Here is a 23,456-nt window from a genome sequence, read left to right on the forward strand (position 1 = left end):
AAAAATGAATGACCACATATACAAGAGTACAATTCACACTTAGTAACATATATAATAATATAATTTATGATTAATAACATACAAAACAATTTTGTAGTATATATAACACTACAATTCATAATTAGTAATCATTTTAGTAATATATGTATAACAATTTATGATATATGTTAGTCTTAGATACAGTACCATAAAAATGAGAAGATATCATACAAATCATGCTAACATTGAGAAAGTATTATATATATAATAACAATTTAGTAAGTAGTAATAATATATAAGATTACATAATAACAATTTAGTAATATATACATATAATGATAAAATTCATATAAAATTGATAATTTATGCCACTAAATTAGTTGAAAAATTCCAACAACAATACAACATTATGTTTTAGTATCTATTTCTTTAATATGTAGTTTAGTTTGGTTCCAACGATTTTTATATTTCTAAAACCATAAACCGAATATAAATAATTCCTTAAAAAATAACTGAAATAAGAAACAAAATAAACTACATTTTGTAATTTGATTCAGTTTCAATAATTTTATAATTTAAACTTTAAAATAACTATACACTAAGGTTGAGTTTATTCACCTTTTTGTCTTAACAAATTTGTGGCAATTTAATTCTTAGTCGAATCCTAATGAATATGACTCGGTCAAGTATCTTTCAAAAATAAACACCATCGCCGTATGAGCAGTGAGCAAACCTTACTGGTTTCCTATCAGTTTTGATTAAACGCTGTCATCAAAACAAAACCAATCAGTAGAAGCTGACAAAGTGTCATCGCCGTCGTGGATCTAATCCATTCGCCACCGTCATCAACCATGGATCAACATCACTACCTCCGTACGAAGTATGCTCCTACCTCTTCCCATCATCACAACCCTAACCACCTCCCTCCGCCACCAACCCTCCCTCCTCCGCCGCCACCACCACCTTCTCACCCTTATCCATCCTCCTACCGCGCCACTCCTCCCCCTCCCTACCACAATAACACTTACCCTCCTCAATTTGCGCCCAACTATCCTATCCAACAAAATCGCCCTATCTCTAATAACCACCACCACCCTCACTCATGTCCCAATTCCCATAGTTTCTCCGATAACAACGACCTTCCTCGCCGCGCTTTACCCGATTTGGATCAATCCTCCTGGAACCCTAACCCTAGAGTCACTTCTGAAAACCGTCACCCGAGGAATTACTCTCCGGTGTATTTTGACATGGAATTGCATCACCGTCCGGTGGATCGTTTGCCACCACCACCACCACCACCACTGTATCAGCCAATAGATAACCTTCAGTTTGATCATGATGATGGGAGTTCTAGGTTGAGAATGGAACGTATGGATGTGTATGAGTTAAACCCTAGAGAAAGAGTGAGGCAGAGGGAAGAATCTGTGTGGGGTTGGGGTGGTGATGGAAACTACCATCGCACGGATTTTGGACCGAATTATGATTCGCCGAGTCAGCAGGGTGTGAGGGATATTGGCTTGAAACCCGAGGGTTGTGTTCATGTGTATGACGTGGAAGGCAAGGTTGAATTATCTAGGGGTGGCAGTGGCATAAGAGACGAAGGACATGGTGAAAGCAAGAGGTGGGTGAATGAGAGGAATGGACCGAGAGTTTTGCGCGAGTCTCTTTTGCATGAGTGTCCGTCATTTGAATTTGGAAAGAATGAGATTGGTGCTACTGGAAAAAATGGCAATGATTTTCGGATAGTGTGTGGGAAAAGAGATTATTATGACAATGAATTGGGTAGATACAATAGTAGAGGGAACAGCGGGGATTGTGCTCATGAATTTACTCACACTCCTCTGGAAAAACAGATACAGAAGAAGAGTGCTCTTCTTAGGCTTCAGACGGTTAAACCTAATCATAGGAATCATGAGAATGAGAAGTTTTGTAATACTGGCTATGCTGCTGAAAATAAGTCTAATTTCTTCCGAGGTAAGGAGCAACATGGGTACATAGGTCATGGGCATGGGGTGAAAGCTGAAGAGAGAAAAGAAAGTCCTGTTGAGCTTGATATTTCTTTCGAATCAAATTCTCTGGTGGCCAAGGCTATAGTGGCACCTTCAAGTTCGGCTGTTGTTTGTGATACAAATATGACTACAGTTTCTTATACAGATATGAGTTCAACAGAAAGGAGGAAAAAGGTTTCGGTCTCTGAGACTGATTGTTCTGGTTTACCACTATTTAAACAATCTACTGGTTCTGTAAGTTTAGATAGCTCACCTTGCAAAGCAAACGCCACCTCTAGTTCTGCCAAGGACTTGAGCTTGCAGAAGAATGTTTCTGATACTTGTTCTCCCCCATGCACCAGTTTTTCCGATATGTCTCATTGTAAAAATGAGGCGACCCTTTCGAATGGAACTACTAATCTTTGTTCTGAGAAATCATCCTCAATAGCTGTGCAGAAAAAGAAATTGGTTCAAAGAGTGGTGAAGAAAGTTGTAAAAAATCGTAATTCAACAGTATCACATTCACCATCAATAAATACACATCATGGAACTGTGCAAACAGATAGCCTCACTACTAAATTACCAAGTTACCCTGCTTTAGACAAAATTGAAACTTCCTTGAAGGAGAAAAGCACCACTGGTGACAAGGTGTCCACAACAGACTCCTTGCACTCTTTACCAAATGAAGGGAATGTATTACCTGAAGATATGAAGAAAGGTTTATCTCTGCTGAGTTTCGAGCCACATTCAAGGTCACATGATTATAAGACTGGTGAAGATTCTGATATTGGGAAATTAGCCAGGTTTGAAGGCGGTAGAAACATTTCAAATTCTCCATCTCGTGTCTCTGCTAGTAATGATGATAAACATAATGATTTCGATGATTTAGTTGCAAATAATTCTGTCCATGAATTAAATGGTAGTACTTCTGAAATCAATGGCATGGTTTATGATAATAAGCAATTATGCCAGAATGAAGTGTCTCCATCACTTATTAACTATTCAAATATAGGATGCTCGCAGAACAGTTATCTTGTAGATTTAGGGGATGAAATCAATTGCAGCCTGGTTTGTTCCGCTGATAATATAGTTAACACAGATCTTATAAAAACACGTGAGTCTGAAAATGATAGGGTTTATCACTTTAATTCCAATGATCTTACAGGTTCAGAGGTGAATCATACAGAGAATCTTACAGGTTCAGGAGAGAATTTCACAGTTTCTGAGAGTGGCAATGATGGCATTGCTGGTAAGGCACTTAGAATCACTCAAAATACAAATTTGGAAAGAAACCAAGATACAGATGTGCCAATTAGTGAAGTGATTGCTATTTCGAGTTCAGTAAACAATAGGATTCAAGAAGATCCAAATTGCATACAACATACTAGTGTACTGAAACAGGGTTCTGCTAATGAATCAGCTAATTCAGAAGATAATATCACTACTCACTGTTGTGACACTGGAAAACTGGTGCCCCCCAGTGATGCTACCATATCCCTTGAGAATTGTGACACAGAAGAAACATTGTCAAATTTTAATATTTCTGTTGGATTTGATACATATAAGATAAAAGAGAGAGAAGTTAAGAGTCATTTAAATATTTTGAGTTCAAAGATAGAGGGCATATCTCCTGACCCAGTAAATCCAGTTAGCTATGCAAGTGATGTTGGTATAGCCACAAATGTGTTGAAACTTCCAAGTCTTTCACAAGATTTTGATCAATCAGTTCAAAGCTTAGATTTTAACTCGAAATCCAGTGCAGATGAGGTCACTACTCTACATGGGAAAATAGAGGTGTCTGAGACTGAAATTTATGTTGAAAATAATGGCAATGATGTTGCAAATAAGGTTTCACGAGTTTCTAAAAGGGAAAAAGTCACCGCTAGACACCCAACATTCAGCAACGCGGTTGTGGTCACTACATCTTGTGCAGTTGATCTCACCAGTTTCAGTGATAATCAAGCACATAAGAAAGGAGGCACATTGTCAAGCATGAGTACTCTATCTATTTCTCAGTCAATACCTTATTCAGAGGGTACTGCTAAGTTGCCTGACAATATTTTGGTTGGAGGTTCTTTTGAATCTATGAGTGCAGATAGGGGATTCATGAGTTCTGAGCATTCGGAAATACAGCACGCAGACATTGCCTCTTATTCACTGTGTGAGAATGTGCCCATTCCACACCTTCAGTTCGCGATGTTGCAAGGTGAGAAAAAGGAAAATAGTATTCAAGCTGTGCCTGTAAGTAGAACTCAAACTGACACTTTGGTCATGGGAAATAGTAAGGGAGAAAAGACTGATTTACAGGTTGTTGAAGAAAGTTACCAATATAGAGACCTTGTTCAAATATCTCCAATTGCTGATATGGAATCTAATGATCTCAATACGAAAGATGATTTACTACCTCAGCAGAACCTTATGCCCTGTCATAACGATGGTGATGGAGTCAACGCTAGTATTTTGGATGTTGAATTGATTGAGGATGTGCCTGATGCGCTATCAAATATGTGTTCTAAAGGGATGGCATCTGAAGTACCTGCTGGGAAGATTTTAAATTATATCACATCATCTCAAGATTATTCTGAAGTTAAAAGTCATGGTCTGAGTTCAGGTGGTGTCATTCCTAAAACGTTCCAGGGTCATTCTTTTACCTTTTCAAAGACAAAGACATCTGCCTCTTCATACTATATATCAAAACCTCGAACTTGTCTTCGTACATTAAATACTTCTCATACTTCTCTACCTGGAATTAAGCCTTTGGTAGCAACAGTTCCTCCCACAAGGCTGATTTTAGAAAGGAAAGGGAATACTCAAAATACCTCTTACATTCGTAAAGGTAATAGTCTCGTTAGGAAACCTTCTCTGGTTTCTGCTTCACCTCAAATCTCCTCTGCCGAGCAGTCACCTTCTTTCAGCTCAGATGAATTACCTATAAACACCAGATCTGAAAGCCGGGTTGATTTGACAGAACCAATCTTGAAAATAGGAATAACAAATGCTCCTCAGCAGAGGCAGAGAACACCTCCAGCACCTATTGACATCAATTCAAAGGAAAATATGTCTCCCCCATTGGTAGAACCTCCTTCCAGTGTTTGCTATGATTCACCAAACTATTTTGAAAATGCAATGAAGCATTATGAAACTCCTGATGATCAAACTGATCCATCAAATAATGAAGAGAACGAAGTTGAAGCCAATGATGAAAATATTTCTTCTTTGAAACCAAAGAGAATAGTATATATAAAGCCTAAAACAAATCAATTGGTTGCAACTTCGAATTATTGCAATGTTTCTGTCTCTACTGATAACAATACTCAGATTGCCTTCTCTGATGGCTACTACAAGAGGAGCAAAAATCAATTAGTTAGGACTACATTTGAAAGTCATATCAACCAGACAGTTGCAATGCCCAATAGCACTGTAAATTCTAACGGGCAAGGGGTTCGTAAGGTTCTTAGCAGCAAGAGGTTTAGTAAGAGGCGATCACATAAGGGTATGAATAAGAACTTACTATTTTGCCTAATGTATCTGTCTAACTTTTGCTTATATGATGATAATGATTAATTTCATCAGCTGCTGTGTTTTTTTAATCTCCTTTGGCCGAAGAATATGGAACTCTTGGTGCTGTTACATATATTAGTTCCTATTCACTATATTAGTGGTCAAGAAACATTTGACTGTATATTTTTATTTGCAGTTGCTGGGACCTCATGCAAACCTTTAAGAGCCTCATTGGTGTGGACACTTAAAGGAAAAAATTCTTCCAAAAATGTCTGTGACTCATGGTATTATCAAAAGGTTTTACCTCATTTGTTTCCATGGAAAAGAACACCATATTTAAGAGGTTTTGTTAATAATTATGCTTCAAGTTCCAATCATAGTTCCTTATCTGCAATCAGGTACTTGAGCATTTGTTACTGCTTACGTTATGTGTTTTTCACTTTCATTTGGCTGTGCACCTCAGCAATAATCAATTACTGTTGGTCTTTCAGCAAGAAATTGCTTCTATTTAGAAAGAGGGATACTGTTTACACTAGGTCGACCCATGGGTTTTCTCTTTGGAAATCCAAGGTATTAGGTGTTGGTAGGTCTAGTTTAAAATGGTCAAAATCCACAGAGAAGCATTCAAAGCTAGCAAATGAGGTTAGTTCAGATTTTCATACCATGGCTTTGTTCAGTGAAGTATCCTTTTTTGTTAGGCATGTTTTATCTAAAATGAATAAGATCTTTCCTAACTATTATTCATTCAATTTCTCATGATTATTTCAGGAAGCCACTCTCGCAGTTGCTGCAGTAGAGAGGAAAAAGAGAGAGCAGGAAAATGCGGCTTGCATTGGTTCTCGGGCAAAGAGTAGGAAGAATTATTTCTACGAGTGTTTGTTATAATTATAATGTTGTAGATTCTGTTTTTGTGCTATTAAATTTTTTTACACTGCATGTGTTCATTATCTTCATTAGTTACTCTGACTTTGAAAGAAGCGGTTCATTGTGTAGGAGAACGTATATTTCGTATTGGTTCAGTTCGTTACAGAATGGATCCTTCCAGGCGGACACTTAAGAGGATTTCAGGTTTATTTATTTTTATTAAATCCTCTATTACTTGGGTCTTGCATCACAATCTACATTTCGGAGCATGTTTTGTTTGTCAAACGGATACATGCTTTTGGGACCTTGGACACATTTCCCCATATTTTAGATATTTTAGACAGTGGACACATTTTCACATATTTTAGATGACAAATTTGCAACTTATATATGTACTGAAAAATGATATCACAGATCAAATATCAATCTGTTGATTATTAAACCCTAGAGTGGTTGACAATGTCCTTTGGGGATGATGCCATCTCTGATTGATTATGATCAGGTTTGTTGGGTGTGATGTGTTTTTGCCAATTCGATATGTTTTCACATGCTTACATATTTACCATCGATGAAGTTTGGTATAGAATTATGTTTTCAGTAATCAGGTTAGATTATAAATCTGTAATTTAAATGTATGCAACTTTGCATATCATGTATCTTTCTGAAATGTAATTGTTTAACCTTTGAATGAATTTCAGAATTGATGACATCCTCTCCTGTCATCTAAGAAAGATTTGTAAGGTGTTATAGTTTCCGAGCCTTTTGTCTTTGTTTAAAGAATAATATTATTAGATGAGAGGAATAAATGTGTAAAGATACAAAGCATAAGAAATCCTTCTAAGAAAACACATTAAGTCATCAACTAAGCAGTGCTTGTTAGTTAACTACTTTGCTTGTCAAACAAAAAATAAGAAATTGCCCTTCGATCCAAACACAGCAAGTTATCAACAAAGCAGTGCTTGTTAGTCATTAGCTACTTTGCTTGTCAGTCGTTCGCTAGTTTGCTTGTCAGTTGTTAGCTAGGTTGCTTGTCAAACAAAAAATCTCTTTGAAATATCCATTAGATGAGCATTATGAAGATGCTAAGAGAAACTATTCCCATAGAGAGGCTGCAGCAGTATTTGTCATTCCTTCTATTCTTAAGCATCAAATTTTAGCATATATTGCACACCTCTAAAGTGTTCATCCCTTTTCACTCCAAAGGTTCCTGAATTTGTTAGTTAAGTATTTGCTTCCAGATATGATGTGAAGAACAATCAATTCAACACTTATAAAATTTTCAGATTAAATTTAAGTACATGTGATGCAAAGATGCTGGAAGAAAATGCAAATGTATAATTCTTGCTACCTCCAAATTTTCTTATTGCTGATTTCATATACAATAGTGCCAGTTATTTGTCTTTGTTTATAGTTTTGAACTTTTGATTGCCTGTTTAGACAAGGTTGGGGTCTGACATTTTATTCTGAAATCATTAAGCTCCTTTCTTTTGTCGCTATGCCATGAATACTTCATAATTATGGTTTTTGTTCTTTCATTTCATTTTCACTTCTCATTTTGCTGTTATTATATCTTCTGGAATATTTTGCTACCTTTCTCCTAGCAAGTTAACAGGTTCTATCATACAGCAGTCTTACAAAATTTTGCTTAATGATCTTTGTAGATGATGAACCCATGTCATCTGCTTCTGTCCCTTCAGGTTTGACTGCCAAAAGAGCTTACATTCCAAGGAGATTAGTGATTGGAAATGATGAGTATGTGCATTGTTCTTTTTCACTGGCTTTTATATCTTATAAGATGGTCTCCAATTTTGTCAGTGTTGGTTGTCTTGTTTAACAAGCCTCTGAAGAAAGTAATTGAAGAAGAGGGAGAAGATTTGTTATTATGTCTTGCAATTTTATTCACCCTATAGTTAAGCATTTAAATGATGGCATCAACATTTGCAGATATATCCAAATTGGCAATGGTAACCAGCTTATTAGAGACCCAAAGAAGCGAACTCGAAAATTGGCAAATGAAAAAGTTAGATGGAGTTTGCACACTGCCAGACAGCGGTTGGCTCGGAAGTAGAAGTATTGTCAGTTTTTTACTAGATTTGGGAAATGTAACAAGGATGGTGGCAAGTGTCCATATATTCATGATCCCTCAAAAATTGCTGTCTGTACTAAGTTCCTGAATGGTTTATGTTCTACTCCCAACTGCACATTGACTCATAAGGTTTTGTGAAATATCGGGTCAAAGGAACTGAATGTGGTCTACTGCATTTACTGATCTGTCTAAACTCTAAGGTTGACTTTTGTGTGCAGGTTATTCCGGAGAGAATGCCAGATTGTTCTTATTTTTTGCAAGGTGCATTATGTAAAGTTGTCTTTTATGAAAGGGATAATAGGAGAATATGGTTCTGACAAATATCATGGCAGGCTTATGCACAAACAGAGATTGCCCATGTAGACATGTCAATGTGAACCCTAAGGCATCTATTTGTGAAGGATTTCTTAAGGGTTATTGTGCTGATGGGAATGAGGTGTTTAACCACATTTTAATTTCTTGTCGACTTTCCAGATAATTTGAATATTGAATTTCCCTCTTTTTTTTATTGCAATTAAGTTAATCACTTTCTGTGCATATGAATATTCACATAATCACACTTATATATCTAAAGAATGGGGTCTTTACTTTTTTGTGATGACTCATTGTAGTTATGGTATGGTAGTAATCGGGTTCTACGAGGTTGATGTACTTCATCATATTGAGTTTTGTATGCCTTGTCAGTTTCAGCATGTAGCCCTTCCTCTGATTGTTTCCAAGTCAGATGATGTTTTGTAATACTACTAATATTGTTTTGTTGACTTTGATTTCCAATAAATCTATTGTCATTCACTCACACTAATGTCTCCGTGTCGGAAGAAGCATAGCTGTGTCTGTCCTACTTTTGAAGCAACAGGAACCTGTAGTCATGGAACCAAATGCAAGCTTCACCACCCCGTAAGACAAAGTAAGGGAAAGAAAAGGAAGAGATCCGAAGATCAGGAAAGTAGAGGACGTTACTTTGGTTCTAGTCCTGTTCATGTTTCTGAACCTGGGATGATGGTTGCTCCAAGGCAATGTCATCGGCATGTTGACGTAGAACTTCCTGACTACATTGGCCTTGATGTTGACGTTGACAAAGAAGTTGCAGAAAGTGTTGATCAATCATTTGAACAAGCAATGTTGTGTGACAGTGATTCTTTGGATTTAGAGTTGGATAATTTTGATGAACTTATTGAACCTGTTCTTATCATGAAATCATCTCAATCCTAGCATGTCATAATGGTGGGAGACCAGAGGAAGGCAATTGTAAATGAGGTAGTTTAGGTAGTCTTTTTTCCAACCTTTTTTTATGTTCATTGTAATTGTACTTCGGTGCAACGGTATGACTTGGAGGTCAGGGTTCAAATCTTGGAAGCAGTTTTTTCGCTTCCGAGGATAAGACTGTGCACATCTATCCTTCTCCAGAACCACTAGGTGGGAGTGTCGTATACCGAGTCACCCTTTTACCATTGTACAACATCGGAAATATAGAGAGAAAGAACCTACCTGCTCCAAGAGCAGTTGAATTGTGAGAATCTTGAGCCTATAAACTTTAGTGTGTCACTCCTTGCACCATTGTTTTGACGTTTCTAGGATATTTGAAATGCCATATTTATTTGGCTATTGTGATGCAATTGTAAAATAGAACAGATATGATTGATATACTTCAGAGCTATATGTTTCAGATGCCAAATTATCTTTGACAGGTGAAAGTTCCAGGTGTATATTGGATATGATGAAAGTGTCTATTAAGGAGTTTAATAACGATCTATTGGGAATATATTTTGGTTTTAGCTGCAGTTTGAGCCATCATGTTAAGGTAGTGTGGCTATAATTTGTAAAGGGGCTTCCGGGTAATGATGCTTGGATCCGAAATCTTGTATTGATGTAGTCTCTAAAAAGATCAATTCTTGATCTTTTCTTTGTATTGGGTGAACACCTATTGTGCTGAGTATAATACAATCTTTCTTTATTGAAAAAATATATATTAAACCATGGTTTAAAAATAAGGCTACCTGTCGTTTCATAGAATTAGCAGTCAAAAAAGCTAAAAGGGACAACGGAGTGATGATGATGATACACAATCAATCTGGTTCCAAGAAAAAAATTATTGAGCTTTAGGGTTATTTAGCATTGGGAAATAGATGATATATTGGTGGAATAATTAATTTATTTCATCCACTAACTTTTTCCCCTTCACACAATTGGCCCGTTCTACTTGTGATTATAGAGTATGAAACATTCATTAAAAGAAATTATAGTTGTATGTTGTAAACACCTTATTTACCATTAGATATCACCAAGTTTAAGTAAAAGTCCTATATGAATGGTAGATGATATGTCTAGAGTGCAAAATTTTCCCGGCCAATTCATACTCATTTGAGGAAGTAATGCTCAAAGATTAATAATTCTATATGATCAAGAAAAAATATGTAATGAATTGCATAGACTAGGCAAAACATAAAAAGTTGAATTTGTCTTTATGTTTTCCACTTACAATTTAGCTGCTAATCGTTGAAAATGAAGCCCAACATTCAAGCCCAAAACTTTAGTCTCTGAATTTTCTCCTTCTACACGTTTTTCACATTCTTTCCTTTTTTGGCAACTTTTTGAATTTCAGTTTTTTCTGTTTCTATTAAACTTTCCAAAGATGAAAAGTTTCTGTTCTTTTTTTCTTCCTGTTATGATTAGGATTTGTTTAGGACTATTTAAGTAGTCTTTTCCTTTTAGTTTAGCAAGTAGTTTTTTCATAGAATCTCATCGTAGTGTGTAATTTTTTGATCATTCTTCTTCTTCTTCAATACAAAGAGGTTATTCATTTCTTTCTTTGTTGTTTTCTTTACTTTGCTACCATGATGTTTCAATTTTCATATGGTATCAGAGCATTCTTGAGAGGGTGATTCTACTACGCCATTCTTACCTTTTTTGTGATTTTCTCTCTCTCTGCGTTCTTCCTTCTTTCTTTTTTTTGTTGCTATTTTTTTATTTGATCAATGGCAAACCAAATAATCAACCCATTGCTTGATCCTTCAAGTCCCTATTATATGCATCTGAATGAAGGGTTAGGTGTTGTTCTTGTTTCTTCTTTGTTGAACGGAGAAAACTATCATGCATGGTCTTGTGCTATGACCATGGCTTTAGAAACAAAAAACAGGTATGAGTTTGTTGATGGAACACTGCCTAGACCCCCTCCTTATGATCCAATGCATTCCTTTTGGAAAAGATGCAACAATCTTGTCATATCTTGGCTCACACACTTAGTTGAATCGTCCATCATTCAGAGTGTTTTATGGATGGAAGAAGCACAATAAATCTGGAAAGACTTGCGTGAAAGATATCACCAGGGAAGTATGTTCAGAGTATCTGAGTTAATTGGACAGATTCATTCAATCAAGCAGGGAAACTTATCAATTGACATATTCTACACTCAAATGAAAGGACTATGGCATCAACTTGATGACTATAGAAAAATTTCACCTTATTCTTGTGAAATAAAATGCAAATGCATCACCATTCCTACTGTGATAAACTATAGAGAAAACGACTATGTAATTTGCTTCTTGAGAGGACTCAATGAGCAATTCTCCCCTATTAGATCACAAATCATGCTTATTGATCCTCTACCTCCTATCAAGAAAGTGTTCTCAATGTTTGTTCAACAAGAACGACAAATGCAACTTGAGGATCCAAAACTCTCTGCAAAAATTTTCAACCAACAACTATGACACAAGATTGAGAGGAAGAGGAAGATGGAACAAAGGAATAAGAAGTGGCAGAACAAATGTACCAGGAAGATCTAATGGAATTGGAAGAGGATATAAACAATGCACCTATTGTCAAAGGAGTGGTCACGCCATTAATACATGCTACAAGAAGCATGAATTTTCCTCAAGCTACTCAACAAACACCAACAATATCAACAGTTACATTGGACAAGAGATACCAGATCTATTGAATGAACCATAAAACCCTGCAGACATAGAGCTTAAAGAAGATAAACATGATCCTAATCTACTCTTCACTCCAACACATCATAATGCATTAAAGAATTTGATCAAGGAATCCATGATCCAAACATCTCATGACATCAACCAAGTAAACTTAATCAATAACTCTACTCTTGTCAGAGATAACCATGCATCGGGTAATATCCCTTTCATTTTATCTTATGGATCTAAATCAAATTCTTGGGTCCTTGACACAGGGACAACAGACCATGTGTGTCATTCCCTTAGTTTCTTTCAAAACTACAAGAGAATTAAACATCTCTCTATCACTTTACCTAATGGCAATCAAGTTCTTGCCAACTATTCAGGAAATTGAATGTTCTTTGACCAATTTTACCTTATTTATGTGCTATATGTGCCAGTTTTCAATTTCAATATCATATCCATATCAAAACTCACTACCTCTTTAGGCTGCACATTAACTTTTGCAACCAATTATTGTCAAATTTACGACCTATACTCCTTGAGGATGATTGGTGCAGTTGAGCTAAAGGGATGTCTATATGTCTTAAACAAATCCACCAAGAACTATGATAAGCCTCACAGAATCAATGCTTACATTAGCTATGATGACTCTAACTTGTGGCATTCTAGATTAGGTCACTTGTCTCATGAGAAAATGCTTGCTATACAAACTATATTTCCTTTTGTTAAGTGTAATAAAAACAATGACCCCTGTGATACTTGTCATTTAGCAAAACAAAAGAGATTGTCATATTCTGTTAGTATAATTAAATTTGTTGCTGCTTTTGATTTGATTCATATTGATATATGGGGATCTATTGTTGTCCCCTCCACTTTTGGGCACAAATACTTTCTTGCCATTGTTGATGATAAGACCAGATTTACATGGGCCTTTTTCATGAAATAGAAAAGTGAAACCAATCACCTTATTGGAAGTTTTACTTCCTTTGTTGAGACCAAATTTAGCCTAAGGATAAAAGCCATCAGAAGTGATAATGGCAAGGAGTTTATCCTTAAAGATTTCTATATGTCCAAATGGATAGAACATCAGACTTCTTGCATTGAAACACCCCAACAAAATAGGGTTGTAGAGAGAGAACATTAGCATATCATTGGGGTAACTAGAGGCTTAATCTTTCAACTAACACACCTAACTGTTTTTGGAATTATGCAGTATCTCATGCTATCCACTTAATAAACAGACAACCTACTACGTTTCTATCCAACAAATCCCCCTTTGAGGAATTATTTGGAACCTTGCCTTACATCAGAAATCTCAAGGTCTTTGGCAGTCATGCATATGCTTCCACCATAGTCTCACATAGGAAGAAATTAGATCTTAGGTCTAGGAAATGCATTTAATTAGGCTTTCAACATGGCACCAAAGAATACATCTTGCTTGACTTAGCAACAAATGAAGTTTTCATGCCCAAAAATGTTGCCTTTTTTGAGCACATATTTCCCTTTCCGAATAAAGAAGCCAACAACAGAGGACATGATAACAACAATAATGCTATATTACCTATTAACAACCTAGATATGTTTAATCAGTCTATAATTACTGATTATGTTATTGTGCAACCTTTCCAAGCACCTAATGAACCAATAGAATCGCATCCTAACCAAACACCTATTGAACATGTTGACCCTCCTCCTACTAGACAATCCAACCGAATTAGAAGGACCCCTAACTATTTGAATGATTATAATTGGAGTCTGGCCCAAGGTTTCAAAACTCCTCACCATCACATTAAATACCCTTTTAGTAATAGTATTTCTTATGAGGCATTGTCCAACAAATATAGAAATTGCTCCTTATCTTTATCTATTGATCATACTCCTAGTCATTTCTATGAGGCTATTAAACATCATTGCTAGAGAGAAGCCATTAAAACTAAATTGAATGTTCTTGCTAGAAACAACACTTGGATTCTAACCACTTTACCTAATAATAAAAAGGCCATATGATGTAAATGGGTATTCAAAATAAAACATAATGTAGATGAATCCATAGAAAGATACAAGGTAAGGTTAGTTGCAAAAGGATTTATGCAAACTGAGGGAGTTGATTACATGCAAACTTTCAGCCATGTGGTTAAAATGACTATAATTCGGGTCATTTTATGTCTTGTTGTTTTTCATAATTGGCATCTACACCAATTGGATATCAACACTGCTTTTCTTCATGGTGATCTCAAAGAACAAGTATACATGAGAATTCCACCAGGATTGCACAACACTAATCTCAACTTGGTCTTGTTGTTTTTCATAATTGGCATCTACACCAATTGGATATCAACACTGCTTTTCTTCATGGTGATCTCAAAGAACAAGTATACATGAGAATTCCACCAGGATTGCACAACACTAATCTCAACTTGGTCTGTAAGTTACAAAAGTCTATCTATGGCTTAAAACAAGCTAGTAGACAATGGCATGATAAACTCACAAATACTTTGATTCAATTTGGTTACAAAAATATTTTGTTTATCACTCACTATTTCTTAAAATTACTAATGTTGGCTTCATAACCATTCTAGTTTATGTAGATGATCTTGTGTTAGCAGGAAATAACATGAATGAAATAATTCAGACCAAAGCAATGTCGAACAAGAAATTCAACATCAATGATCTTGGAGAACTCAAGTTCTTCCTAGGAATGGAGGTGGCCAGATCCAAGCAAGGGATAACTTTGTACCAAAGAAAATATACCCTGGATTTACTTCAAGAAACTGGATTCCTTGGAGCAAAACCAGTATCTACCCCTATGGAATACAACATAAAGCTTCACTTTGCAACAGGACAAACTCTTGAATACATTACCTCCTATAGAAGGCTTATGTGGAGGCTTCTATACTTGACATATACTAGACCCGATATATCTTTTTCTGTTGGAGCTTTGCGTCAATATTTGGCCTCTCCTACTGATTCACACTACAAAGTTTCTACCAGAGTATTAAAATATCTCAAAGGTTCACCAGGCCAAGGAATTTTCTTTCCCGCCAACAATGACACAACTCTAAAGGGTTATTCAGATTCGGATTGGGCTACTTGTTTGGATACTAGAAAGTGAGTCACAAGATGATGTTTATTTCTAGGAACTACTCTTATTTCTTGGAAAAACAAGAAACAAAACACTGTCTCAAGATCATCACCCGAAGCTGAGTATAGAGCTTTGGCTATGGCTTCATGTGAAGCTCAATGGCTCATGTACCTTTTTCAAGACCTTCGGATTTCTCATCCAGCACCAATTAGCATCTATTGTGACAATAACTCTGCCTTACACATTGTTGCAAACTCAATCTTCCATGAACATACCAAGCACATCGAGATAAACTGCCATGTGGTTCGTGAGAAAGTGTAGAACAAACTAATTCATTTTCTCCCTATTCCTTCTTCATTTTAACCTGCGGATATATTCACTAAATCTCTTTCCTCTTCACCTTTTCAAAGTCTCTTGCACAAGCTTGACATTATCAACATTCACATGCCAAGCTTGAGGGGGACGTTGAAAATTAAATCCAACATACAAGCCCAAAAGTTTAATCTCTGAAATTTTTTTTTCTACACGTTTTTCACGTTCTTTCCTTTTTTTTGGCAACTTTTTGAATTTCTTTTTTTTTCTTTCCGTTATGATTAGGATTTGCAGATGACTATTTAAGTAGTCTTTTCCTTTTAGTTTAGCAAGTAGTTTTTTCACAGAATCTCATAATAGTGTGTAATTCTTTTGATCATTCTTCTTCTTCAATACAAAGAGGTTATTCATTTCTTTCTTTGTTGATTTCTTTACTTTGCTACCATGATGTTTCAATTTTCACACTAATCGTGGCCACAAAATATGTTCCCACGTGGTTTCAACATTCAACAAATAACCCCTAACTTCTTAAACTTGTGATAGCAGTAGCATGATTAGAAAATATAAAGTTAATATATATTTAATTCATATTTTACTTTTATGACCAATAAAAAAATATATGGTACATAGAATGATACAAACTGACACAAAAGATGTGCTCCCAAAATTAAGAAGCAATTCAAGCAAAGACTCTCACTAAGGAAAAGAAGCAAAATTTCATGAGAAATTTTTTTTAAAGTAAATACTCATTTTAGTCCTTCATGTTTTTCGATCTTACCAGTTTAGTTCCTCAAAAATTGAAAAACATAAAATGGTCTCAATTTTTTTAAATATGGATCAAATTAGTTCTTTTTAGCATATTTTACAATATCTGATATGAACTAATTTGACCCGAAAAATAACTTATTTAACCCACATTTGAAATTTTTGGGACCATTTTAGGCTTTTCAAATTTGAAGGGACCAAATTGGTAAAGTCAAAAAATATGAAGGACAAAAATGAGTATTTACTCTATTTTTTATTTATCATTCTTGAAATATATTATTTTTCAATGAAAACTTACATTCAATAGAATCATTAACATATATCACAGATTAAAAAACTCAATTAAGATTTGCTTTTAGTTTACCAAAGTTTCAAGTTTTTCACAACTAACCAAAACATACTTTCACAAATAGAAAAAGAAAAAAAGAACTCAATTAAGTTAGTCCATTTTGCATGTGAACTCAACAACAAACACAAGTTCAGGAAACACAGTTGTTTTACCAAACCAAACCTCACAAATATCATTACCCTTCTTTAATGATATATAGCAAAATTTGGCAAAGAGACAATGTCAGTGGTAATATAATCCAAGGCACTGTAATGTTTGAACCATGCATTCCTTTATTAAGGGCTAAGGCTTCAAACAGATTTTCATTTCTTGCCCAAGCAAGTCCAAATCTCATAAATATACCTATTTAAGAATATTAGAGTCTACCTTTCAAATTTTAGATATTAAATTATTAGTAAGATTTCCATATTTACATTTTTCTTAAAACCTCCAAAATTGATTCGTCATGCCACGGCTGAAATATTCCATCATGGTCATAAGTCAAATTCTGCACAAAAAAATGAAAAAAATGGTACATCAATATAACTGACATTACATGTAATCTACATTGGTTAGCAGAAGATATGTACAATATTTAACACATTCTCACCACTAAAGAACTTAGAACTATACAAAGTAACCAAACATTGTTTAGTCACATTGAATCTTGGAGTCACCACTTTAAGGAGGACTTTATCTAATCACCACTAAGACCCAAAACTATGCCCAAAAGTAATATTGCCAAAGTGGGCCATTTTGTTTTAAAACAATGTTTGAAATGTTGTAGCTAGCAGCATTATCAAAATTATTGTTTAGTGCATTCTTTATGTCCTTTTTGTTTATTGCAGCAAGAGCAGATTTTAGACCCTTAAAGGGGAATGTTTAGCAAATGAAAGAAAGCAATGCAACTATTTCAACATGTACCTGTGGGGTACACATGATAAAGCATGTATACTCGATAAAAAGAATAGAATTCCTGCTACTAAGCATTGAGTAAGCGTTTAAGTAGCTAAAGTCAAAGGGTCACTCTTCAAACTTCCCACACCTTCAGAATGGTTAGTTTCCCCCACTCCACTTACCTCACTTCTGGGTTCTAAAATACTCTTATTTTTCTGTCCCTTAAGAGTATATCGACCATACTAACAGGAAAAAAGTATAAAGTATAAACCAGATTGGCATACTTACCAACATAACTCCGAGGGTAAATAGCAAGCATGAGAGAAATCAGATACATGATAATTCAGTTAGCTAGGTTCTAGATTTACCATATTGAATTTCTTTGCTCCCCATAGACTTCGAGGCGAATGCCACAATCATTTATTAAAAGAGTAAGTAAGGATCTTAGTTTGAAACTTAATAGGTGTAAACACTATAACTAGGTGTAAGAGCTTTCTTTGTAGCACACAAGTTTAAAACAATTTGAAGGACTCAATTTGAAGCCATATAAGAACTCAACTTGTCCAAGTAAACCATAAGAAATAAAGTCGGTTGGCTACTTGGCTCGCTCTTAAGGAGTTGAAAATATGAAATTTAATGTAAGAAAAGTAACACTTTAATGGCAATACATTCTACACATTAGTGATCTAAAAGAAGAAATCATGTCAGTGTGGAATTATTGGCTTACTTGCAACCAGAAGATAAATCCACGTAAGACAAATAAAACCCTATGCGGCTCCTTGAATTCAGCAATTGCTTTTTCCAGATCTGCACAATGACGAAACAAATATTTGATGAAGGACTTTGAAGATATTATAGACAAAATTATGCTTGAATGAAAATACAAGCAATCGAAAGTCAAGAAGCAGCAGAAGCAACCTAACAAGTGGTACACGCCAATATTTACAGAAACATTGCAATGATGATTAATTAGCAAAATCTAACCTAGATACATTGTTGATTGAAAATTAATAATAGTCAGAGTTCTTGACTAAAGCACCCCCTTTAGGCTAAAAGGTGCCCTGGTCTTCCTTGATCAAAAGAAAATCTAAGGTTAGCCTATACATCTTGAATTCAATAACAAATTAACTCCCTGTTTAGTGGGAAAAGACTTGGTGGTTGTTGTTTTGGTCACCGTTAATGATAAATTAATTCATTAGCTATTGAGTAAATTACATTAACACCTAAGGTTCTAACTTACTCTACATTCATGTTTCGGAAATTACACCTTGCCTATATTAACTTTCCAGATACACCTGCCCATATCAACCGACACATACACCATCTCTGTAAGATGAACACAGATGAAATGGAATGGATTTATTGTAGGTTTTTGTGACAATAGGGAAGGACACTGAAATTTGATCTCAGTTCATATAATTCTACTGTCTTGTTAGTCCACCCAGAATATCAAGTGAGAGTTGTTTAATAGTAGAGGTAGGAATGAAACCAAAACCATTAATCTTGACTAAATAGTTAGCTTACGGTTAAACTTCATTCTATCATTTTCTTAAAATGAAAGAGGAATATCTACAAATTCAGAAAAACTTGATAAGATACTGGACCTACCAGGGTACAACTCAAGATATGATTTGTTGAAACCATAAGTAGGGTATGATTTAACTACACCCTGCCGTGTTTCAAAATGACGTTCCTTATGCCTTTGACGATGTACTTCAGTCAGATAACCATCATACTCTTCTTGGTCATATGGCTTTTCAAGATATTCCATTAGTCTTCTCCTAAACTGAGACTGATCACAAGCAGGTAATTGCCTCGGGTTTGTTTCATTTTCAAAGCACTAAACAAACCAAGACAAAAAGTTATAAATAATTGTTGTGAAATGGCTTACTAAGGTGCATGTGTGTGACTATGAGTAATAAATTTACTATGTGCGAAGTTAAAAAGACACTTACAGATGAATCAAACATTTTTGAAGGAATGAAGGGAGTGTTTTCACCAATTTGATTAGGTTCTAGAAGAATTAGATCGTCGGAGTCAGAGGAATTACTGTCACCCTCTAAACTAATGATATTCCTATCACACATATACAAATCGCCATCAATGATCGGATTAGAATTGAGGAATAATAGGTAATCTTCGTCGTAGTCGGACTGCACTAATGGAGTATCAAATGCCTGATAAGAAGCTCCTGAGTTCCGCCTAACACTCAAACTCGTCCCTTTTAATTCACAGGTCATAGGCACCCAACTTTCACTGTCGCAACCTGTCCTATATGAATTGAGGAATGTTTGGTAGTCTTCATCCACATCAATTTCCAATTCAGTGTTGTCATTGCTCTTTTGTACACGAGAAGCTTCGGAATGCCGACTTTTATTACAAGGTCCTCTTTCAGTCTCTTGACTATGCAGAGATTCCACTGGGTTAGTTGTCTGTTCTCTAATTGAGTCAACCCCCCTAATTCCTAGATTTCCAGTTCCCACATTCTCCAAATTGTCACTGTCATAATCTCTCATTCTAGAATTCAGCATTATTTCGTAATCTTCGTCGACATCAATATCCAATTCCGTGTTGCAATTGTTCTCGGGAATTCTAGAAGTACCTGAATGTGATCTTCTATTACTATGTCTTCTTTCAGTCTCTAGATTTTGCTGAGAATCCACAGAGCCACCTATTTGTTCTCTAGTTGAATCACTATCTGCAATTCCTAAATTTCCAGTCTCACCCCTCCATGTAAAACCCTTTTCTTCTTCAACTTTATCATCATTGTTTTCTTCCTCTTCATCTTGTTCATACCTTATATGAACACGTTGATTACCCACAATGACTGAATAAACATAGGAATTCCCTTCTACCCTCAAATTTTCCAAGAACTTTTTATAATCAGGGTCTGAATCATCATCATTGTCATTGTTGTAGCCAGTGTTGACATCAATATCAATATCAGAACCATCAATATGGTTATCTTTGTCAACATCAATGTCGTTGTAGCCAGTTTCGGCAACAATATCAGAACCACCAATACAATCATCTTTGTCAGCATTGTTGTATCCAGTTTTATCATTAATATCAGTGCTATCAACACGACTATCTTCGTCAAGATCAATGACAGAAACATATGCTTCCAGACTTATTTTATTTTCCACTTTCACAGTCGTCCTTGGAGCACTGCCATAACAATTGAGCTCCCTTCTCCTCCATCGCCTTTCTGCCCTGCTTCTTTTATCATCAGAACCTTCCAAATTCCCACTCATCAGAAAATCCGGGGCTAATCTTGACTGAATCACACCTCAATTTCCTTTAAAGATAACAATGTCCTTCAAAACAGGACCACTCACTAAAAACAACCAACAACAAAAAACAAAATTATAATGAAATTTGATTTCATAAGGAAAAAACGATTACAGTAAAAGAACTTAACTTGAAACTAATACTATTTTCGGTTGTTTGGACTTCAGATGAAAAACATTGTTTGGTGCATTATGGAAAACAAATTAATCCAAACTGACATACACAGTAATAGTAGCTAATTTAAATGCATCCATAGACATCAATAGAAAACAAAAAATCAATTTTTGGGTTAGACCCAATATTTTTTGGATCACATTCTAATCAAGTATCCTCCAGCATCTTATTTAAATGCATCCATAAATAAGGAATGGTAATTTGCCTTCAACAACAATGTCATATTTGATAGAATATAATCCAAAGATAGAAGGGAACATGGGTCATTTTACTTTACTATAAACCAGTACTTATACACAATGAATGGACATGCATGAAGGGGCAAAAATAGAATGGTGGAAAAGGAAAACCAACATGGCATTGAAAAATATGGGTTACTGAGAAGACACGTGAAAGAGATGTGATACAAAATAGAAAAGAAAAAAAGGAAAGAAGTGATGTAGAATGAACAGAACAAAACCCCATAATGTTTTCTTTATGCTACAAATAATAAAAAAAGGAACCCCAATTCACAGAAAAGAGAATGAAAACATAAAATAAAAACGAAGAGAGAAGGGAAAAGAATGGAGATAGAAACCTTGGTGAAACGAAGGAGATAAGGTTCTTTAATCTGTTTTTTTTCTTCTTCTTCTTCAGAAAGCATTAAGGTTTCGAGGTTCCTATAGTACACAACTTTACAACGTTTTTTTGAGTTACCTCTTTGGTTATTCTACATCAGTTTAAGGTTTGACTTTGACCCGATATATAGAAAATAAAATATATATTTTTGTACAAAAAGATAATTTATCTTCTTAACTTTACCCAATATTTGACATTTATCTTATTTCTATTCTTTGAATAAGTTTTTATTTTAAAATATATCATAAAAAATAAATAAAACACATGGCAAATATTAAGTGAATTTAAGAAAATAAATTATCTTGTGAAATATTTTGTTCTAATATTAATATATATATATATATATTTATTTATTGTATTATTGTATTACATTCTAATGATCCAACTCGAGTTTAATAGAAATATCTAATTTGGTTGAGTTTTGGTTTATATATATTTATTCTAAATTTAAAATTTTATGTACCAGAGATTTATAAATTATTGTTATATATGTGTTCGAGTTGAAAGTCGAGGTGAGTTTGGATAAGGAAAATCTGAAACTCAACACCTTGAAAACAAGGTTCATTGTTTCGATTCCAATATATTCAACTTCAAAATTGGAATTTTAGATTTGGGTTGAGGTAGATAAAACTTATAATAATTTTTAATTAGTTGTTGCAATTCCTATAATTATGCCTCTAATTATTCTAATCTCATTTTATATATTATAATTAAGTAATTTTAAATAATAAAATTATTTTACTTACATTTAATGAATTAATAATTTGATAACATTCTATATTACGTATTTAAAATAAATATTATAAAGTTGAATTATTTTACCACAATTATCTTACATCTCAACCACGTACAATGTTTAAATTTATATACTGCATCAGCGTTTTTTAAGTATTTACTGGTTCATGCTTAACTCTATTAAGATAGTGTTTAAGAAAAGAAAAAAAATCCCCCTCTACTAAAAGTCTAACATGCATTGGAGTTTTGTATTACAATTTTTGCCCCATATAGATGTTAGTGTAAAAAATTCAATAATTTATATAATTTCATTAGAACTTAACAAGTGCACTAGAAGTCTAACATGTACATTGGAGTTTTGTATTACAATTTTTGCCACATATAGATGTTAGTGTAAAAAAATGAAGGATTAATTTATGTAATTTTATTAAAATTGAAGAATGTAAGCAAAATTTACTCTTTTTTTTAATTCAATCTCTTATTTTTATTTTCTCACATTGCTATTTAATTTAATTTGGATCTTATGTTAGTCTATTTATATTTTTTTTGCTAATGTAACATAACAAGAAAGAGACACATGATTATATAAGAAAAATGCATGTGGCAAAAAAATTAATGAATTAATATAATAATAGAATCAAAATTAAATAACTAAAACAAAAATGGAAAATAATAACTGATGAATCAAATCGAAAAATCAAATAAGTTAATTACTAGTTTTACTATAGATACAATACACATTTTTAACCAGATAAAAATCAAATATTTATGCATTATCAATCTAAAAATTTATACACAGTTAATATATTATATCATTCATTTATATTTTTGTTTTTCGAAAAATTAACGATATTGGTAACAATATATAAAATTGAAATAATATACAATTTTTCTCTACTTTGATTGATACGTTGGATTAGGG

The 23,456-nt window shown here is 34.4% G+C and overlaps 3 protein-coding genes across 3 annotated transcripts; 2 read left to right on the plus strand and 1 right to left on the minus strand.

The window, feature by feature from the left end:
• On the plus strand, positions 669-9,222 carry LOC109360795. The gene is made up of 8 exons (XM_019605921.1): positions 669-5,460; positions 5,665-6,110; positions 6,237-6,318; positions 6,462-6,536; positions 7,994-8,084; positions 8,277-8,547; positions 8,637-8,679; positions 8,751-9,222. The coding sequence occupies exons 1-6, from the start codon at positions 831-833 to the stop codon at positions 8,398-8,400; spliced, it is 5,448 nt and encodes a 1,815-aa protein (XP_019461466.1). The 5' UTR covers positions 669-830; the 3' UTR covers positions 8,401-8,547; positions 8,637-8,679; positions 8,751-9,222.
• LOC109359650 (uncharacterized mitochondrial protein AtMg00810-like) lies at positions 14,974-15,444 on the plus strand. The gene has a single exon (XM_019604348.1). It carries the CDS (start codon positions 14,974-14,976, stop codon positions 15,442-15,444), a length of 471 nt encoding a protein of 156 aa, XP_019459893.1.
• LOC109360797 lies at positions 17,048-21,844 on the minus strand. Its single transcript, XM_019605923.1, has 5 exons — positions 21,759-21,844; positions 19,672-21,053; positions 19,325-19,556; positions 18,444-18,523; positions 17,048-17,327 (listed from the first exon to the last, which is right to left on the minus strand). Exons 2-5 carry the CDS (start codon positions 20,968-20,970, stop codon positions 17,250-17,252), a joined length of 1,689 nt encoding a protein of 562 aa, XP_019461468.1. The 5' UTR covers positions 20,971-21,053; positions 21,759-21,844; the 3' UTR covers positions 17,048-17,249.

This window comes from Lupinus angustifolius, chromosome LG11 (genome assembly GCF_001865875.1).
Source record: "Lupinus angustifolius cultivar Tanjil chromosome LG11, LupAngTanjil_v1.0, whole genome shotgun sequence".
NCBI classification, from domain to species: domain Eukaryota; kingdom Viridiplantae; phylum Streptophyta; class Magnoliopsida; order Fabales; family Fabaceae; genus Lupinus; species Lupinus angustifolius.

Excerpts from the sequence above, each read along its gene's own strand:
- LOC109360795 (XM_019605921.1), top strand. The coding sequence starts at position 831 with ATGGATCAACATCACTACCTCCGTACGAAGTATGCTCCTACCTCTTCC. Across the intron at positions 5,461-5,664 it reads TAAGAGGCGATCACATAAGG|TTGCTGGGACCTCATGCAAA; the intron begins GTATGAATAAGA and ends TTTTATTTGCAG. Across the intron at positions 6,537-7,993 it reads GACACTTAAGAGGATTTCAG|ATGATGAACCCATGTCATCT; the intron begins GTTTATTTATTT and ends TGATCTTTGTAG.
- LOC109359650 (XM_019604348.1), top strand. The coding sequence starts at position 14,974 with ATGTCGAACAAGAAATTCAACATCAATGATCTTGGAGAACTCAAGTTC.
- LOC109360797 (XM_019605923.1), bottom strand. The coding sequence starts at position 20,970 with ATGAGTGGGAATTTGGAAGGTTCTGATGATAAAAGAAGCAGGGCAGAA. Across the intron at positions 18,524-19,324 it reads ATATCTTGAGTTGTACCCTG|ATCTGGAAAAAGCAATTGCT; the intron begins GTAGGTCCAGTA and ends GTCATTGTGCAG. Across the intron at positions 17,328-18,443 it reads GATTTATCTTCTGGTTGCAA|AATTTGACTTATGACCATGA; the intron begins GTAAGCCAATAA and ends TTTTTTGTGCAG.